Source organism: Pagrus pagrus, assembly GCF_965226575.1.
Source record: "Pagrus pagrus genome assembly, chromosome: 16".
Taxonomy (NCBI): domain Eukaryota; kingdom Metazoa; phylum Chordata; class Actinopteri; order Spariformes; family Sparidae; genus Pagrus; species Pagrus pagrus.
The window spans coordinates 23,664,390-23,683,471 of NC_140200.1; the positions used below are offsets into that span (position 1 = coordinate 23,664,390).

The window sequence follows — 19,082 nt, forward strand, 5'->3', positions numbered from 1 at the left end:
CATAACAACTTTATAAGGCCTGACAGAACACAGACACCAAACTGCCCTGAAGCTGAATGTTAATGATGTGAAACCAGAACAACTCAAGTTTCCCCTCGACAACTTATTCTCAGTGAGTTTTGTCAAAACATCACCAGACCGCGTCAGTACAGAGGAACTTTTTTTTTTTAGCAATATCTTTAATTTAATCTCACGCTCTGTCTTCTCCTTTATTAGTCTGCCTACTGTCCATCCTCTGAGATAATCCTTAATCCATTCATTACTGCTGTGATAACACGGATTCAGTGGGTTTACTTCATCAGATGTTATCTCATTAACATATGGGACGGACGCCCAGGCTACAAATTATCCTGTCTTTTTTCATGTGTTTGAGTGTGTGTGTGTGTGTTTGAGTGTGTGTGTGTGTGTGTGTGTGCATGCTTTCCTGTGTAGCAACAACACATAGGTTTGTTTTGTGTTAAACAATCCAAACACGTAAAGTGTCAAGTTAATTGTCACCTTTTTTTTGAACGCCTATCCAGCCTGAGACTGTCAGTACGTTTACATGATGTTAGAAAAAGTCAGACTATGGTGTTAGTCCGACTGACACCAGACTTTAAAATCTATCTAAACATGTTAGTCCGACTGAAATTGTACTAAGTCGAATTTCTCAAAGTCGGACTAACACACCTAGATAATGCTCTTTCATTTACTCTTTCATGTATACGCCTTAGTCGGGCCTTAACTGGCTGCATGTTCTGTGCATGCGCCACAATCCCCGCTCCAGGCATTGACCCGAAAGTTAACCATGGCATAAATCCATAGCAGGAAGCCGGGAAAAACAAAAGAAGAAGATGATGACGAAGGTATTAATACAATATATATTATGTAATGTACAGTGCTGAAAAGTCATCCATGTTTTCACCGTATGCTGTGCAGTCCGTTTGCCACTTCTTAACTTGTTTGGTATGCGAAGTAATAGGTCAACCAGTAGAAGGTCCAGTAGCAACTAGCTAAAATGATGTATATCGTGCTGGAGTCGGACATACTTCCGTCAATAAATCGATTCTCCCCTGGTGCTTGTATACTGGGACAATGGCAGTCCAATTAAATGGCCTAATCAAGTTCTGACCGTAGCTTGACTTAAGTGTGGATACTGACTGTGTGTTCATGTATGTGTCAACAGTCGGAGCATCGATCATGACTGACAGCAGGAGGCTCTGATCACATCATTAACAGAAGTGTCGTCTCTTCAGATCGTTAGCCGTTCAGCAGCCTCTCTGTAGCTTTTCACTGTTGTTGAATGTGATCATGACGAATTTTAATCTAAAATCCTGTATCATGTAAAATAGATGACCGATATTTGTTTAAGTCTGTCAGTGTTTGAATAAATGATTATTTAGCTTTGGTACTGATTTATTGTAAAAAAAAAAAGTATTTTAAGTTATAGGTTTGCTGCTATGTTTTATCGTGGAGGTGGTCCAGACTGCCCCTGCCAACACGATTTATAAAAACATACAGTCCTCTTCAATAAGTAAATGATTAAAGGAGTTCAACATGTTTAGGAATAAGCATATACCCTTTCTTGCAGAGAGTTAGATCTATACCACTCTTATATCTGTAAATATGAACCGATCACAGCTTGTTAAAGCAGCTTAGTGCAAAGACCGGAAATTGGAAAACAGCTAGTGTTGCTCGATCCAAAGGTTACATAATCCACCTCCACGCACCTGCACGGCTGTAGTTGTCTGCACAATTTGCTATCACCTGATCAAACCTTTTTTTCCATTTATCTTTATTTCATTAGTTTCAATGCAAATTTGTTATTGCAAGTTGTTAAAATTGTAAAGAACGTAATAATTACTGCTATGTATATATTTATTTATATATTCACCGTTGCTCAGTTGTTGCATTGTTTTGTTACATAGTAACTGCTAAATAAAACTTTTGGAGGTAAACGTTGATACTAAATTCTGAGAACAGCTCATTCTATTGGTGGAACAAACAGGTCTGTGTAAGTAGGCCTACTAAACAACCTACATTTAAGTAAAGCTGGCACAAAATCCTTTCTAGCAGGTTGGAATTTTTCATTTCAGTTATTGTCAACACAAACAGCCTTTCATGTTCTGACATTTATCACAAAGTTAACAAAATTTACACAAATATCGGTGCAATAGTGGACACTGACATGAAAGCTAATTACTGTAATGCATCAGTCAAGAACATAAATACGGAACACAAAGATTACAATAAAAATATAAGGAAACACAATAACTCGTACTATATCAAGTCTGTGTGTTTTAGGCTTACAAAGCTTCACAGTTTTGTGCAAACCTCTTCATCATGGGATGTTGATGAAGGTTCTCAGTCATCCAGGTCATGGTAATTCTAAGTGCTGTATTGTAGGAAACTGGACTTGTTTCACCTCTCATCCAAGAGACTTCTTCAGTTCTAGCTAACTGGAGGGGGGTTGCAGGCCTTTAAACTCTGTGTGGGTGTGTACTCTGTTAGGACAACCCTAACCAAATAGCGACAGGAAACTGAAAAGTAACAAGAAATAATAAGTGAACTTAGTGTAAAAACTAAAAGATGATGAGGCTGCCAAACACACGGCTGCAGTCTGCATTTCACCGTTTGTAAGCACGACACCACTGGACAGTTTTAAGGAGACCTGGGGGCATTTGGGGCGGCCAAAACCCGATATTTTTCAGGGGAATTGGGGCCATCTCCAGCTTTTTTTGTGGCTACAAAACTTGGTGTTTTCAAGGAGACCTCGAGACATTTCCAGGCGGGTTTTAAGAGGTATTTTAAGTCAAACCAGGACGTTTTTTGACCATAACCAAGAAGTTCTTGTGACTAAACCTAACCAGAGTATAAGCACGGCATTGTGACAAGAGAGGAATAGAAAAACAAATATAAAGTTCTACATAAAGAAACAATAATCTTGAACTTATCTTTGGTTTAGCTGAAATATACTTAGCTGACATTTATTCTGGCGACTGGGTTGAGACACCAGCCTGATTTTTTTTTATCAAGATCCACCCTATCTCACAATGTTAAAGAAAGTGAGAAAACATTCCTGGATTCATCTCTTCGGGATCGTGACAAAAATTAACGGGGTCTATTTTGGGCTGGGACGAATCCTTAATCCAAGTCTGGTTGAAATCTGTTCAGTAGTTTTGTGTAATTCTGCTGACAAACCAACCAACCGATAAACAGGTGAAAACAAAACCTCCTCGGTGAAGGTAATACTAAGTGAACAGTATAACCATATGTTGCAGGTGGGATAAGAATCACAGAGTAATGTACGCAGCCGGCTCAGCCACGACAGCATTTCAGATTCACCGTAGTTGTACAGGTTCCACTAAAACATGTAGAAATGTAACTGTGTAGCTCACGTATTAAATCTTAAATCTAAGAGCTCCCACATTCACCTGTCAGTGTGTTCAGCACTCAGTCTGCTCACACACACCTGCTTATACAGGCCTTCCTGTGTGTTTAAACACTGGTTGCAACACGTACAAACACTGATCTAATCCACCTGCACACATACAGAAAGAAGGCATGAATACACTCATATGCAAATACATCTGAGCACACACTCCTCTATATCCCCATATGAATGTACACACAGAGTATTAATCCTTTTTCATACCTTGTTTCCGCTCACCACCCACTCCTTCTCTCCTCTCTGTTTATTTTGTTGTAACGCCTCCCTCTGTCATGTTGAAGTTTAAGATCATATCATCAGCAGTTCCTCTGATTCATTTATGTAACAAAGCTTTTGATTTATCGGTGATCCTCGACCCCGTCTGATCTTTTATGGTACAGGGCAGTGAGCTGCATTTTTCTAAGGAAACTCAAATGTAATGAGCTGTTAAATGTCATGAGCAGCGGCACCAAAAGACAATAAGATAAAGACAATTCCTGCCACAAAGCAAAACACAAGCACACACTTCTGCTGAGGCTGCACAATACATTAACATTTATTTCAATATTTTTTAAAAAGTTGTGATATGGTTTTCCAAGCTAGTCGGGACCAGCACTCCAGACTGAGATATCTCAACTATTGTATCGATTTCCATGGAATTTTCTGTGTAATATATTTGTGAATCCTAATAATTTTGGTGAGTTTGTCCAGTACTCTGATTTGTTAGCAAATACCTGCAAAGCTGATGACCTTACCATAAGTTTACTGCTAAGTACTGTAGTACACTAAAGTAAGACGTTGGAAATGAACTCTGGTTAACATCAGCATGTTAGCATTTTCATGTTGAGCATGTTAGCATGCTGAAGTGCAGCCTCACGAGCAGCTACCAGCTCTGTTGTCTACCAGACCCCATTTACACCTGGAATTAAAAAGAGCTCTCTATCTGGATGTGTTACACGGATAAAACACAGATCTTGCCCTTGCGTTTGCATTTTAGGGCATTTTAGTCCCCTCGTAAATTCAGCATATAAGTTACTCCTTTCTTCTTATAGAAATACTGTGTCAGATTGTCCTGGTTTGTTGCAGAACTGATGTGTGGGCTGCTGTGTGACTAGAAATATACGGTCCTGCTTCGGCTGCACAGACACAGATTGCAAACACAATTATTTCTGACTTAATGTCATTCATTTTCCACCTGCGTCGCTTTCATTTTCAAGCTGTTCTATTAAATAATGCAGCTAGTTAGTCAGTTTGTGTGTCTTTCTCACTTGCAAACTGTCTAAATTTGACAACAACCTATGTTTTACTTAGCTAAAAACAAATATCTGTATCAGTGTTATGGTGCGTACCAGCATGTTGTACAGATTGCATTTACATCTACCTAAGATCTGAGCACAATGCAAGCAGGACTACCTCCAGATGTTCTCAGGCAGATCCGATCACATTCTGTTCACGATGCATTTACACCTGCATATACATGTGTTTTTCCTACAGATCACATTGTAATACCAGATGTAAATGGGGTACCAATCTTATCAATCTATTCTACCATTGACATCAGACTGCCCAAAATCGTAATCAGTTTTGTGACGCTCAGCCTTGGTTCCGGGGCAGCTGGGACATTGCCAAATAAAAACAGGATTCAGTCATGTGCAAACGAACTGTGTTAACTGACAAGAGTTTTCTGAAGTGATCCTGACCCCATGTAGTGATATCCTTTATACAATCATGTGTTTCACAGTGGTGAACCTCAGCCCATCCTTGATTGTGAACTACTGAGCCTTTCGAGGATTCAGTCTTTGGTTGCTCCTGTCCAAACTTTGTGTTGCTCACATCGAATTTAGAATTACCATATATTTACAAAAACAATTGAGTAAGTCCCAAAAATGATTTGCAACATATACAGACCCTTTCCAAAGAATTAGAATATCATGGAAAAGTTTATTTATTTCCATAATTCCATTCAAAAAGTTAAACTTTCATAGATTATAGATTCAGGGCCCACAATTTAAACGATTTCAAGTATTTATTTGTTTTGTTTGTACATAATTTGGACTTCCAGCTCATAAAACCCACGAAAACAGGAATTCAAAAAATTAGAATACTGTGAAGAAATCAGCCCAAAATTTAAATTGCTTCACTTTAGTGCAATTGTCTCAGTTCGGTTCAATATGGGGAAGACTGCAGACTTGACAACTGGCCAGAAGACCATCATTGATACCCTCCATAGGATGGGTAAGCCACAAAAGTTCATAGCTAAGGAGGCTGGCTGTTCACAGAGTGCTGTGTCCAAGCACATCAATGGAAAGTCTAGTGGAAGGGCAAAATGTGGCAGGAGAAAATGCACCAGCAGAAGAGATGACCGTGGGCTTCAGCCGATTATCAAGCAGAGAAGATTCAAGAATCTGGGAGAGATCTAGAAAGAGTGGAATGAGGTGGGAGTCACAGCTTCAAAAACCACCACATTCAGACGCATCCGGGAGATGGGCTACAACTGTCGGGTTCCTCGGGTCAAGCCACTTCTGAGCCTGAGCCAACGTAGGAAGCGTCTCAACTGGGCCAAGGAGAAGAAGGACTGGACTGTTGGCCAGTGGTCCAAGGTCCTCTTTTTCGATGAGAGTAAACTGGCCTTTCATTTCATTAACTCTAACTCTGCTATCTTGTTATTTTGTTTTTGTCATTCTGTTTGTGATGGCAGAGCTACATTTTTCCAGCCTTGACTATTTAAGAATAAACACTTGGTTATCTCTTGCTTTTAGGCCACTTGTCAAATAATATTAACTTTATTTATATAGCACCATTAAAGACACGTTAAAAAGTGCTTTGACAGAGAAGCAAAAACAGGAATCACAGGAAGACAATATTACAAAATAAACACCCAACAGTCAAGCCAAAAACAAGGAAGCCAAGTCTAAGTTGATGTTAGTTTGAGTCATTTCAAGTAAAAGGAATAAAAGCAATAAAACAGGCAAAATCACAAAAAGCAATGCAAATAAAGAGATAAATAAAATAATAAAATCATTGAAAAGTGATAAGAAGACATTACATCAGAGGAATTAAGAACAGATAAAAAGTTTAAGAGCAGTAAGAAGAATAAAAGATAATTTAACAATTAACAATAAATGCAATAAAGGGCGGTGAGAAAAAGACACCACATGAAATAATTAGAAACAGATAAATAAAGTAAAAGGAATGAAAGGATAGAAAGATGAAAATCAATTTATAAAGGTTGACTTCACATAAAAGTAGGTTCTTAGAAGTGGGTTTGAAGAAGTTCTTTGGCTGTCATTTCTCTGTGCACACTCACTTTAAAGAAGTCAGAGTTAGTATTTAATGTTAAACTGAGACTCATGAGTGAGGTCGTGTTTCTTAACAGCAGGTCAGACTTGTCATGTTTGCTTTAGATAACATGTTCACTGCTTCACAGCGCACATTCACAACTTCACATTAATTTCCTGTTTGGATTAAAGCATCAGTGATATGGAATCACTCTCTTTACATGTCTGTCTTTGTTTTTGTCACTTCTCCCTTGTTCTAAATGTTTTATGGCTTTCTTTTGTGTCCTCGTATCCTCTCATGCCCTCCCTCTCGTTTTCTCTCAGTCCACTGTGACTTAATGAGTTTCATAGTAATAGTGAGACACACACACACACACACACACACACACACACACACACAAAGCTGGCAGGTGAATGGAGGCTTCCATAAAATGAAGCACAATAGAAGCTAAATGATTACCTACCATGGAAACTCCGGACAAAAGACATTGCAGGCCTCATTTATACAACTAACATGGTGTATTTGTCTAACTGGGACAGTCATCTGATCTTATACACACACACACTTCCACACACTCACACATGGACGTCATCTAAACCTGTAATCACATCAGTGTGACGCTTGCTTTTGTGGAAAAGAAGTGATGAGACAGACTTTCTCTTCCACACAGATGTTTTTTTTAATTTCACTAACAAAAAACATTACAATTTTATTACAAATTAATCAACTGACAATTTCCTGGAATAATGATTGATTGTTTTGTCTGTAAAATGTCCTGTATAATATTGAGGCGAAGGTGATACAGTGATATTAATCTAAGAGGCTGGAACCTGTGAACGTTTGGCATATTTGCTTAAAAATGACTCAACCCATTCATCACAATAGTTGCATATAGTGACAAATTGATTGGGTGGCCAAGATTATGTTTTTTGGCTCTGACCTGAGTCCTTTGATATTAAGCAGAGGTGGGAAGTGAGATAATGAAATACAAGTTACTTTACTAAAGTAGACGATTCAGGTATCTGTACTTTACTTGAGTATTTATTTCTCTGACAACTATTGACTTTTCCTCCCTTAATCTGAACACAAATATCTGAACTTTCTCCTCCTTAAAGTTTCAAAACAGGCTCGTTAGTTTAGTTTGATGCATTTGAGGAGAATTATGGATTATTTTATTTGGCGTCATTGCACGCCACCTTCCCAACATCACAAGACTGATTTCAACCTATCAGTGCACATCACGCATGGCAGGCGTAGCGGGACCCAACAAAGACATAAAAGGCGTAAGAAGACAGAAACAGACAGAGGGAGACTGGAATGGGAGAAAAGGCGTGTTAGTGTCTCGTATCTGCAGAGACCCTGCAGCCCTCTGCCTGGATTTTCTTATTTTCTCACTTTGTTGCTGCTCGGACGCTTTACAAACCAAAATGTAGCTTCTTGACTTCCTGGTAATGAGACTCAACAATCAACCATCTTTGTGGTGCGTTTACGAACAGCTGGGACAAATCCTGCTGATTCTACCTTTAAAAGGGTTCAATATGTAAGATTTTTTCTTTAAAGCATAAAATCACTCCCTCGTTGCTCTGAGGTCACAGTCCAGGCATAGGAGAATTAAGGTAACTGAACTAACTAGCTAATTGCAACTGTAGTTAGCAGCAGTTAGCGGTTACTCTGGTGGTATGCTCCTCGTATTTGTTTTGACTATGAATTTAATCGGTGGCCAATTCTTACAGGCCGCACCTTTAAACAACTTAAACGAATCGTCCACAGGCTTGTATGGGCAACCGAGAGAGACACAGAAGGTCTAACTCCTCACGTCATGTTACGATCAGCTCACAATAAAAAAGTGATTAATATTAAATAATATTAATAAATTAACTGCGTCACGTCACTTCCTCCTTCGCTCCCGTCATATTCACTACAGCCACCAGAGGTCACTGTCAGCATAAACATGGGTTGTTTTAACCCCCTTACACAATTGACCAGTGTTGTTTTTTGCGGATTGGGACGGACTGTTTCACTCATATACAGAATGAAATGCTGCACAGTACACTGTCAGATAATAAGGTATATATTTGTACCTTTACGAGAACATTGGCTTGTCACCGGGGCAGTACCCTCTCAGGTGCAGCCATTGTCCCCTTAAAATTGGGTACTTATTTGTTGCCTTGTGGTTTGTGCCTTAAAGAGCCCAGTCTTGTTCCTTTGGTGGCCATTTTGTATCTTAATTTAATTGACTCCTATTGTTGGAAAGGAGAGCAGCACTGCAGCACCAGCAGGCTGAGGGGTTTTTATTTTAGCTCAGATCAGCCCCGCTGCTGATACTTAAGATCAGGACATCTTGACTAATGGATGAATAACCAATCAGTCCAGTTCTGCCTTAAACCACAGTTAAGTACATCAGTGGCTCCAAACATGGGAGTTGTGATTATTTAGGGTAAAAACATTTAAATTCTGCTTCCTCATCTCCTGATTGAAGCTCTGCAGCTGCATCTTATTCACAGCGTCGAGCTGTCAACTGCAGTCTGCAGTAAATCATTGCTGTTGCTCATTTTACAAAGCTAATCAAGGCTACAGTGGCTCTTAGCTGCTGGATTATTACTCTGCCTCTTAATGCACTGAATGGGAGCGCTGTGACAGAAATGCATTCATTTTAGTTGAGTTTTTTTTATTTCCGCTGCACTTCATTACGCTGCAGACATATTGCTCTGCACTGCGGGTGATGAATGTATTCGAGTTTGACTTCCTGCATATATTTGTGAATGAGTGAGCACATAAAACCTGTTTACTGTTGTTATACATTTACTTATATCTATATTCTCTGTATTTATATGTTTTAATGGTCACACTGTGACTACTCTGCTATCTCAGTGAGGCTTTAAATATCATTACGCTCCAGAGCCTTAATTTAAGTCCCTTGTCTCACCTTTTACTTCTGCTTCAAACTCAAAATATTGCCAAACTGCTGAGCTGGCCCTCTTCTTGGAAGCCCAGTCCTCCATGTCAGTATGTTAAAGCTCTGCATGCACGCCGCTACATCACCTGTAGTTACCTCCACCAGCCCGGTTTTATTCCCACCTTGTCAAATATCCTATGATATGCCTCCACTGCCACAACAGCTCAACGTGGGTTTTCTTTTCAAAATAAAAGCCTGCAGATGCTATAACTGCTCTTCGATATATACTGATCAAATATAACATGAATGACTGCAAATATCGCAAAATTTGATGATATCTTATATCGGCCCAAGCCTAGTTGAAGGCACTGCTAATAAAAATGCCAGTAAGTGATTCTTGAGTTTTCTTTAGACGCATATACTAGTTCCAAAGTCATGAATGAACAGATGATTTTCTAAGATAATTATTTAAAGTGAAGCAGGATTCTACAAATGATTTTATTGAATAGTTTGGCGATTTTCCTTGCCCTTGCCTTAGCAGGAGTACACTGGTTCAGTCAGGTGTAGGAAGGGTTCATGGTGTTGTCAGAATGAAAACACCCGTCAGTCACCTGATCAAATTCAACAGATTGAACTGGTCGCAGAGAGAAGAGAGAAGGCTGTACCTGCTGCTGAATCCTGTTACCTTTTTGGATCGTTTCCTTCCTCATATGCAACATCCCGTTCTCCCCGCGAGGATAAATGACGTGTCAGTCATTTCAACACGCTGATGGATTTCACCGCACTGAAGCCCAACTTCTCTCAGCCAACACGTTGACTTCTCTTCCAACTTTCTGTTTCTCTGACAGTTTGAGTTATCAATCAGTGCCACAGTCAAGAAAGGAACTCGTTAAGATGAACCCAAATGTACTGCAGTATTTTAGAACACACACACACACACACACACACACACACACACACAAACACACGTACAGATGTAAATGTACAAACAGGGAACGTGAGTGTTAGGAGTGATTTACACTAACAGGGCACTCAATATATAATATCTCTCAATGCATGACTCTCCCCAGACGGCCATCACTCATTGTGTGTGTGTGTGTGTGTGTGTGTTGCAGTATTAATACAGGCCTAATGGAGCCCAATGGGAGCTGCAGTGTTCCCTCTGAAAATGATTTAATTACATTTGCAAAGTGGATGAGTCTGGAGGGAGTGTTTGCTGTGTCAGGGCTTTGGCGCATGCACACACACACACACACACACACACACACACACACACACACACACACACACACAGACACACACACAAACACACACACACACACGCACACACACACACACACACACACACACACACACACACACACACACACACCACTCTGTCAAGACCAGGAAGAGAAACAGTCTTTCAATTAGTCTGATTGGCCGCTGCTGCCTGAAGTCTGGAGGCAGTGTTTTATTGGCTCGCTCTTTCTTTCCACTTCTCGTCTCTCTCTTCTCTTGCTCTCTTTTCTCTTTCACTTCTTACTCATCTTTTTTTCATAATCTAAATTCTCTAGATTGCTGTCTCTTGTACGTCCTCTCCTCGCCATATATCTTAAATCCTCTCCCACTTAGCATATCTCTCCTTCTCTTCCTCTGACTCATCATCCTCCCTTCTTGTCCTTATTGAATCCTGCTCATGTATAACTGGATGAGATGATTTCTAATGTCGAGTAAGTAAGTAAGTGATGTGTTTGTTTTTGACAGAGGGAGGTAGAAGCAGCCAGTCAGTTGACAGGCGCCCACATACACCTGGTTACTTGGTCTCATATTTTCAAAATTTCTCTTTATATGAAATTCAATCAATCAATCAACCTTTATTTATACATGAGAGATCATTGTGGGTTAACCCTCATTTACATTGATATCGAGACAAACAAAACAAAGACAAGTAAGAATAGTAACAAGGAGAAATACTGACAAAAGCAAAGAAAAAAAAAATATAATGTCAAATAATATTCAGTTACATAAAACCCCTAAAATGTTGCAGTTATGCCAGATAATTTAATAGATAAAATAAAATAGTTGGAAGTAAAATAAAGGTACAGTAATGTAAAATGTTATACAATTTAAATAATGTGAATGGTAATAAAATACAGTTACTTAAAACAATTACAACCAGTGGCTGGGAGGTTTAAAATCCAATATCTGAAATGGTTTAGAGTATAAGAATATTGATTTTATTTCTTTGCACTGTATCAGGGGCACTAAAATTAAAAGCAGTCTCTCTTTCCAAGTCTGGACTGAACTTGTGGATCATGAAGCATGAGGCGGTCAGTAGAACGGGTCTGATAGAGCCCATCTGAGGAATGAAGCAGTTCTGTGAGATAATGTGGCGGCTTTCCAGTCAAGGCATTGGCTATAAAAAGATAGCAGTGATCATCACGAAGAATGAGAAAAGAGAAAAGAGAGTAACATTAATGTGCTCAGGGAAATTTCAGTTAAGTCTGCCTATTAGATGACGAGATGTGTAATGTTGCTTGTAGTATTTCCGCATGCAATTTTCCGCATGACAACTATGCACAACGGGTCTATTGCGAGATTTTCCACGGTGTCATTTTTTTTTCCGTACCTCGTGTTTGTGGAAACATAAAATGGACACTTCACCATCAGATTAGGTCTTAAGCTCATTCACGTTTCATGAATGAGGCCCTTTCTGGACCCCACGTTTGATGCTAATTTTACATGACCAACCAATAACGTAATCCAGTGAATATCAGCTACATTACCATCTTCACTGTATCGCAGCTGTTGGGAGATCTCAAGCCATATTTTGTCCTTGACTTGGTTGCTGAGACCAAATTGTTGTCCCATTGTGACCAACTGAAGCTGAAACAAAGGAATTCATATATTCTGCAGGCTGCAATCCATTTACATCGAGCTCTCCCTGAATATATTATATATGTTAAAAAATCGCTGCAGCGAACACTATCGACTGTGCTGTCATGCGCACACTGCGCCACACGGAGCGCACTGGAGACAGCACCATGGCTGCCACACAAACACTTCTCGAGTCAGCTCACCCGATACATCTTCACACCCACACATACCAGGTGTCACACAATGTCACACTCCATATCCTCATTGTGAGTCCTAATAACAATGCAGTCTGTGTTCATCGTAACTACACTTCAATAAAAAAATAAATTGAATAGGATTTAATTGGATTGAATGTGGGTGTTCAGAGGGCGGTATATGAGGCGGATCCACGCGCACACATTTCCAGGTTGATTTGGGATTTGTAAAAGGAAATTGTGCATTGTTGGGTGTACACCAGGTTTTATATATCAGAATATTTTTTTCGGCTTTTGGGCACACGTACACTTTAGTATGGATCTTACGCAATGTTTTATCAATGAGACCCCTGAAAGGAACTTTCCTTTTCAGAAACTTTACGTTGCAGTAAATTAAATCTTTTTGAAAAAGAGTCATTTTCTGCCAAAAGAGACACTTTTTACTTTTATGTAACGTGGATCTTTACCACTTTTGGAATGTAAGTCAGATATCTGTGTTTGTGTTTGCAGGTTCTGGGACTACAGCAGGAACCAGCCTCTGGACACTGTGGAACATCACTCAGAGTTTGTCTGTGGATTAGACTTCAACCTGCACATCCCAAATCAGGTAACACACATACTTTTCATAACAATATTAACTATAACTGTTATTGTAGAAATCTTGGTGCTGGCTGACATTATAGAGACCGTGCTCCGAGAACTGCCACTTTAGAGTACCTCTGTGGCCCTCAGAGCTGTGTTGTTGGAACTCCTGCTTTGGTTTCAGAGTGATCTCAGTTGAGGAACCAGGGGGCGAACTAACAGCAGGACAAAAAATCTATGGATTGATGTTTTTGCAAACGTCGTAAGAAGTCTATTCTAGCAGAACCTGACCTTAAAGACAAGGCTCTTGACTAAGCAGATGTTTTAAGTTCACATAAGTAAAACAAAGATAAAAGCAGATGAAATAAGTTTCCTTCTCAGGATGTTTTGGCTCACTTTAAGAGCCAAGACGAGCCAAACCGACATCAAAAAACTAGCTGCACTACAGACCACAAAGACTATAGCTGACGGCCAAGTAGCTCGTAAGTAAAAATAACTCTGTCATTCAAAACAAGGAAGACTCCAGACTGCTGATATACGAGCTGCCATGATAAAGCAGCATTTTTTGACACCACTCTCGTTATTATAGCCACTTCTAATCAAGAATATGGCTGTTAAAGAGTTGTAAAAGACACTGGAGAAATATCAGAAGTAACTGCACTAAACGGGTGAACTCATGGATGCTACATTGACTCAAGGGGCTTTCACTTTCTTTTTCTGTTTATCTTCTCCTGCACTGATTTGCTTAGCTAAACAGCCAATATGAGCACACAGACAGGCTGAGCACACAGACTTCATCCAGAAAATGTTAAACTTGTTTTATAAAGTCTTAATCAATAAAATTCTGAATTAGACACATCGTTTCTCCCAGAGCTGGATGGAAAATGTTCAAGAGTGAGTCATCTTGCTTCTTTCTCACCTCTGTTGAGACTTGCACATGCTCAGAACCGATCAGGCAGCTGACAGGCACAGAAGCCGCTCTGGTGGTCACCTTTAATATGTTTTACTTCAGCCTCTCTTTCAAACTCAGCGGCGTCTGAATAACGTTCAATGAGATGGAAAAGTATTAACAAGCCAGCGGCCTTAATTTCAACACACGTCATAGCATCGGGCCTGAAAAGGAGAGAAAATGTGTGTGTTCGGAGACGATATACTGCAGACTCAATTGACCTGGGAGTGAACGCAGATTGTACACATTCAAATTAAAGACAAAAGCCAGATGTTTGCGGGTGTTAGTGGGTATTTTGACCAGTGTGAAAGCAGTATTCGAGAACTGCTTTGTTTCTGTTAATCCAGTCATTTATTTCCCTGCTACTGCAGCTCTGTATGCCCACAGTAAAACTCGGGGTCCATCATTATACATATAGTTAATACGTTCATCACATGAAGACAGCAGGAGATTTGCTGCCTACGGAGGATACGCTTCGCTAAACATGTCAGAGAAAACAAATTAGACTGAAAAAACATAAAAAAAACACGAGAGGTCGCCCTCTAGGCTGCTGTCAGCCAGAACCAGAGCTGTGGACAATGGATGTCTGGAAAATCCCCCATTTTTTCATATCTGCAAGCAACATAACTGCATTAGATAATGACAGAAAGAGAATATTTTGATGATTAACCTCAAGTGTTAATTTGCATCTTATTCTGAATTAAATGTAATTAACACCCAAAAAGATTTGGGTATTGGGTTATATTTGGGTCATGCAGTATTTGTATTTTTCAGATTTAGGAACATCTCATCCTCCCTATGTCTTTCTGACAAGTGCGTGGGTAATCATGGAATAATTGTGTCCACATCCGGTTTTCTCTGAGTGTTGGCTGTAGTTCTTGAAATAGGGCCATCCATCACTTTGTCTGCACATGAGCCGACCGGGGTTAACCCACACACAGTAACACAGGGCTGTCAGCGAGCTGTGTGTTCCAGTGTGTCGGGGTAAAGAAGCATTGAATTGAAAAGGCCACTCTTGTCTAATTCAGTTTTTCGGCTAATTTGGAGAGGCGGTATCTCTCACTCCGCTCGCCTCGCAGAGAGGACAATCCAAAGCAAAGTGGTGACAATGACTGCCAACGGAGTTCAGCTATATGTCACCGGATAAATGCGTGGGAAATAGTGACAAAAACCATCATGGGGTCGAGGTTGTGATTGGGAAATTAGCGTCCAAATCAGCCACAGCTGTTTGGAGACATAATACTGCAGAAGGAAAGAGAGAACTGAGGTCATCACTCGCACATTACTGCGTCATTTTGAAACTCTCATACTTAAAGTGGTTCAAGGAAAGTTTTGCTTTGTTAGCCACACTTCAAAACAGCCCTTCAAACTTTTAATCTGACCGTCCCCTTGAGAACAGAGAGAAGCTTTGTATGTTTTAGCCCATTGACTGCTAATGGTGCATGCAACCTCGGCTGACCATTCTCCAAAGCGTACCATTAGTTTTGAGATTGATTTTGTACCATCAGGGTAGCCATGGGATTCAGTTAATTTCAGTAACATTTTAACAATCAGCCAGGTTTGAAAACTCTTCCATTAGACTCCAACACCCATTTCTGGGTGTGGTAACCAGCGAGAGAATCGACTGTTCGTATGAAAACAACAATGGCGGCTCCTCCAGAGGTTAGCATCGCTGCTATAGCATCAGCTATAGCATCAGCTATATCAGAACTGGAGAGTTTATTCCATTAAAAGAGGAGCAAAGGACGACATTGGAGGCTTTTCTCGATGGGAAAGATGTTTTCACTCTTCTCTCGACTGATTTCAGTAAGAGTTTGATTTATCAACAGGCTCCACTGGTGGTAGTACTCTCCCACTGTTGAGTTAGCCCGTGATAGATGGCGATAGACAGATGGATTGTTGAGTCACCTTCCGAGTATTAGTTTGCCTTTTCCAAACAGTTTTCAACAACGACTTCCCAAGAGTCAAGAGAAATTTTAATCTGATGGTGGTGCTGAAAGGAAGGTTTTGGGTTATCAAAGAGAAAAACACCTTTTGGGGACAGTGAATGTTAAATTAAATGGCAGTTTGATTTGTTTGCAAGACATTTACCTCCACTGTGTCTCCGGTTGGTTGGTTTGTTGGTTGGTTTTTCAGCATGATACACAAAAACTACTGAACGAATTTCGATCCAACTTGGATGGAGGATTAACTTTTAGTGCTGACATGGATAAAGGGACGAATCCATAACGCTGTGTGGTAGGGCGTTTAACCCTTTTCTTGTTAATTTCTCAGGGAATAATGCATGGATCTTGAGGTGGCTGGTATCAATGATTGATTGAATTAAAGGGGACTGTTGGGCATCGGCGGAGGTATACGCTCTACTGAGTGCAAATCTAGTGTTTTCTGTGATGAATTGACTAAAAAGACCATCTAGTGCTGTTAATCGAGTGGAGGTAAAATTAAGGTCACAAAATGTTTGTTGTCAGTTTTTCCAAAACCGGAGCCTGAATCTGCTGCAGGGTAAATCTGTGAGGTTGAAAGATGATTAACTAGATAAGTGGAGAAAAGAACTTAAGCTACTTAAATTGTTTATTTTTCCTGACTTTACCTGTTCAACCCTGGAAAAAACATTCAAACCGACAAACATTTGGAGTCTGTGGGGAGTAGACATCACTTTAAATCATCATAAGATAAGAAGATCTATTAAAATTTAGTGCAGAGCTCCTATGCTGCACGAGGGTAAATTATCCAGGACACAGTCTTTCAGGCTTTTTATCTCGGGACAAGAATTGCTCTGGAAATTACAGCAGAAATTGCTGCAATTTGTCCTCGAGAAAAAAAGTACAAACCACGGAAGAAATATGAGCTGTCGGTGGTGCTGAAGCTGCTCTTCTAACAGTGGATGAGTCTTTTTTTATTCAATATTTTTGCTATTATCATCAAATCCCATAAACACATAAAAAGCAACAGCGAATGTATGTACAACCAAGTATTGTGTGTGGATCACAGCCTGATATATGAGTGCCACTGTTGTCCAAAAACTATTAAATACACATCAGTGAGCCACACTGTTGTTCCTTCATTACCATGAACACACACACTATAGTTTATTATGGCTCAATCCCACACACTGTGCTGCTGCTGGAACTCACCAGACCAGTGGTTCTCAACCTTTTTGACTTTCAAGGACCCAGTAACATCAGCCACACACCAACCCAATCGCCAGAATAAATGTTGTTCTTTCTGCAACCAACGTGTTGAAATTTTATATTTCTTTAGCTTAAATATTCAATTTTATATTGTGACAACAATGTACGTATGGTCTGGTTAGGTTTAGGGACAAAAAACACTTTGATAGAGTTTGGAAAAGATCATATTTTGGCTTGAAATACCTGGTTGACGTCATGTTAAAATGATTCAGTGGTTTGACACTTGCAAATGCTGAAACGTAGTTCACGAACAGTGGTCTCTCACTTGCAATCATCTCACCTACTTTGGCTTAAAATACTAAATACTTTTGTTGCCACAAACATGGCTGGAAAATGTTCCGATGTTGCATTAAAAATATCCAGTGGGTACATGCTTACAAATGTTGAAACGCTGTCTCGGGCAGTGGTGTCTCACTTGGTAGCAGTGTCTCCTGTTTCGGCTTGAAATACCTGTTTCTGTTACCGCAAACACAACTGTAAAATGTGCTGTTGTCTCAATCAAAATATGCAGTGGTTTCATGCTTACAAAAACACAGTCTTGAATCACATGCAATCGTCTGACCTGTTTAAGCTTCCTTTGCCACAAACATGGTGGCTGGAAAAAGTCCCATGGTCTTCTTAAAAGTATCCAGTGGTTTCACGCTTACAAATGTAAATACCTGATTCTGTGGCCACAAACACTACTGAAAAATGTCCCGACGTCTCAATAAAAATATCCAGTGGTGTCACACTCAGAAACACAGCCTCAAACAGTGGCCTCTGGCTTTCTAGTGGTCTCAGCTAGCTGTAACTCCACATGATATGATACATATTACACATTAAACACATACAAATTTGAACAAAATGCCAATATTTTATTCTGGCGACTGGGCCACACAGACAGGAAGTTAGAAAGTACTGACAGATGGATGAACATGTTGTTTTGGTCTCTTCATGAGATTTGCAGACGGTAACAAAAATATCGGAGAGAACCAGACTTGTTTTTGCTGCTGAATTGCCTTTTACGTGAACCTTTTTACAGTTCTATGATCTCACCCTTCACCTTTATCAAGAGTTTCACTTAGAACCAAAAATAGCTCACTGGAAAATCAGAGTGAGCATTTTTCCAGGATGCCGATAATGACGAAGTGGAAGTGCGTACGTGATAGCACCTCGCAAACTGGAGCTAAAACCCATGATGTCACAGTAAACAGTCAGTTTCCCACAGCAACCAATCACAAAGGGCTGTCCCGTCTGCAGAACGAGGTTTCGGTGTGACAGTGTTCGAGCTGTGTGTGTGTGTGTCTATAAAGCTAGGCAGTAATGAGCTGTATTGTTCCTGTTGTCAGTGTTGTAGAATATGTGTGTGTATGTGGGTGTGTGGGAGGAGGTAACAACAGTAATGAGCTGTATTGTTAGTGTATAGTGTTATCAGACATGTCATTACAGAGAGGCACGCTGTAAAATAACAAATAGCTGTGACAGTGTGGAGGACCCTCACAATGAGGTCACAGAGCAGATCTCCCCTCGGTTTTCGCTGTTGCTGTCCTACTTTCTGTCTCTGAACACGTCTCCATGTTCGCTTTCCTCTGGTTCTCTCTGGTTGATATTGTTCACCTCTCTCTTTTGTTTTTATCTTCATGTCGCCCTCTCAGAAAGCCTCTTTTTTGTGAATCATATCAGCAAGTAGTTGAAAGTCCCTCTGTAGGGTTTGAAAATCTAACACGATATAATAATGTAACAA

The 19,082-nt window shown here is 40.0% G+C and overlaps 1 protein-coding gene across 3 annotated transcripts in view; it reads left to right on the plus strand.

Moving 5' to 3' along the window:
- Positions 1–19,082, plus strand: part of pex7 (peroxisomal biogenesis factor 7) — a 66,846-nt gene that overhangs the window by 31,878 nt on the left and 15,886 nt on the right. For 2 of the 3 annotated variants that reach the window (XM_084377587.1, XM_084377588.1), the window contains exon 12: positions 13,148–13,244. In XM_084377587.1, the coding sequence (XP_084233713.1) occupies positions 13,148–13,244 (97 nt within the window). Of the gene's footprint in view, positions 1–1,165; positions 1,203–13,147; positions 13,245–19,082 lie in introns of those variants that run through there. The other variant, XM_084377589.1, reaches the window with a different exon arrangement.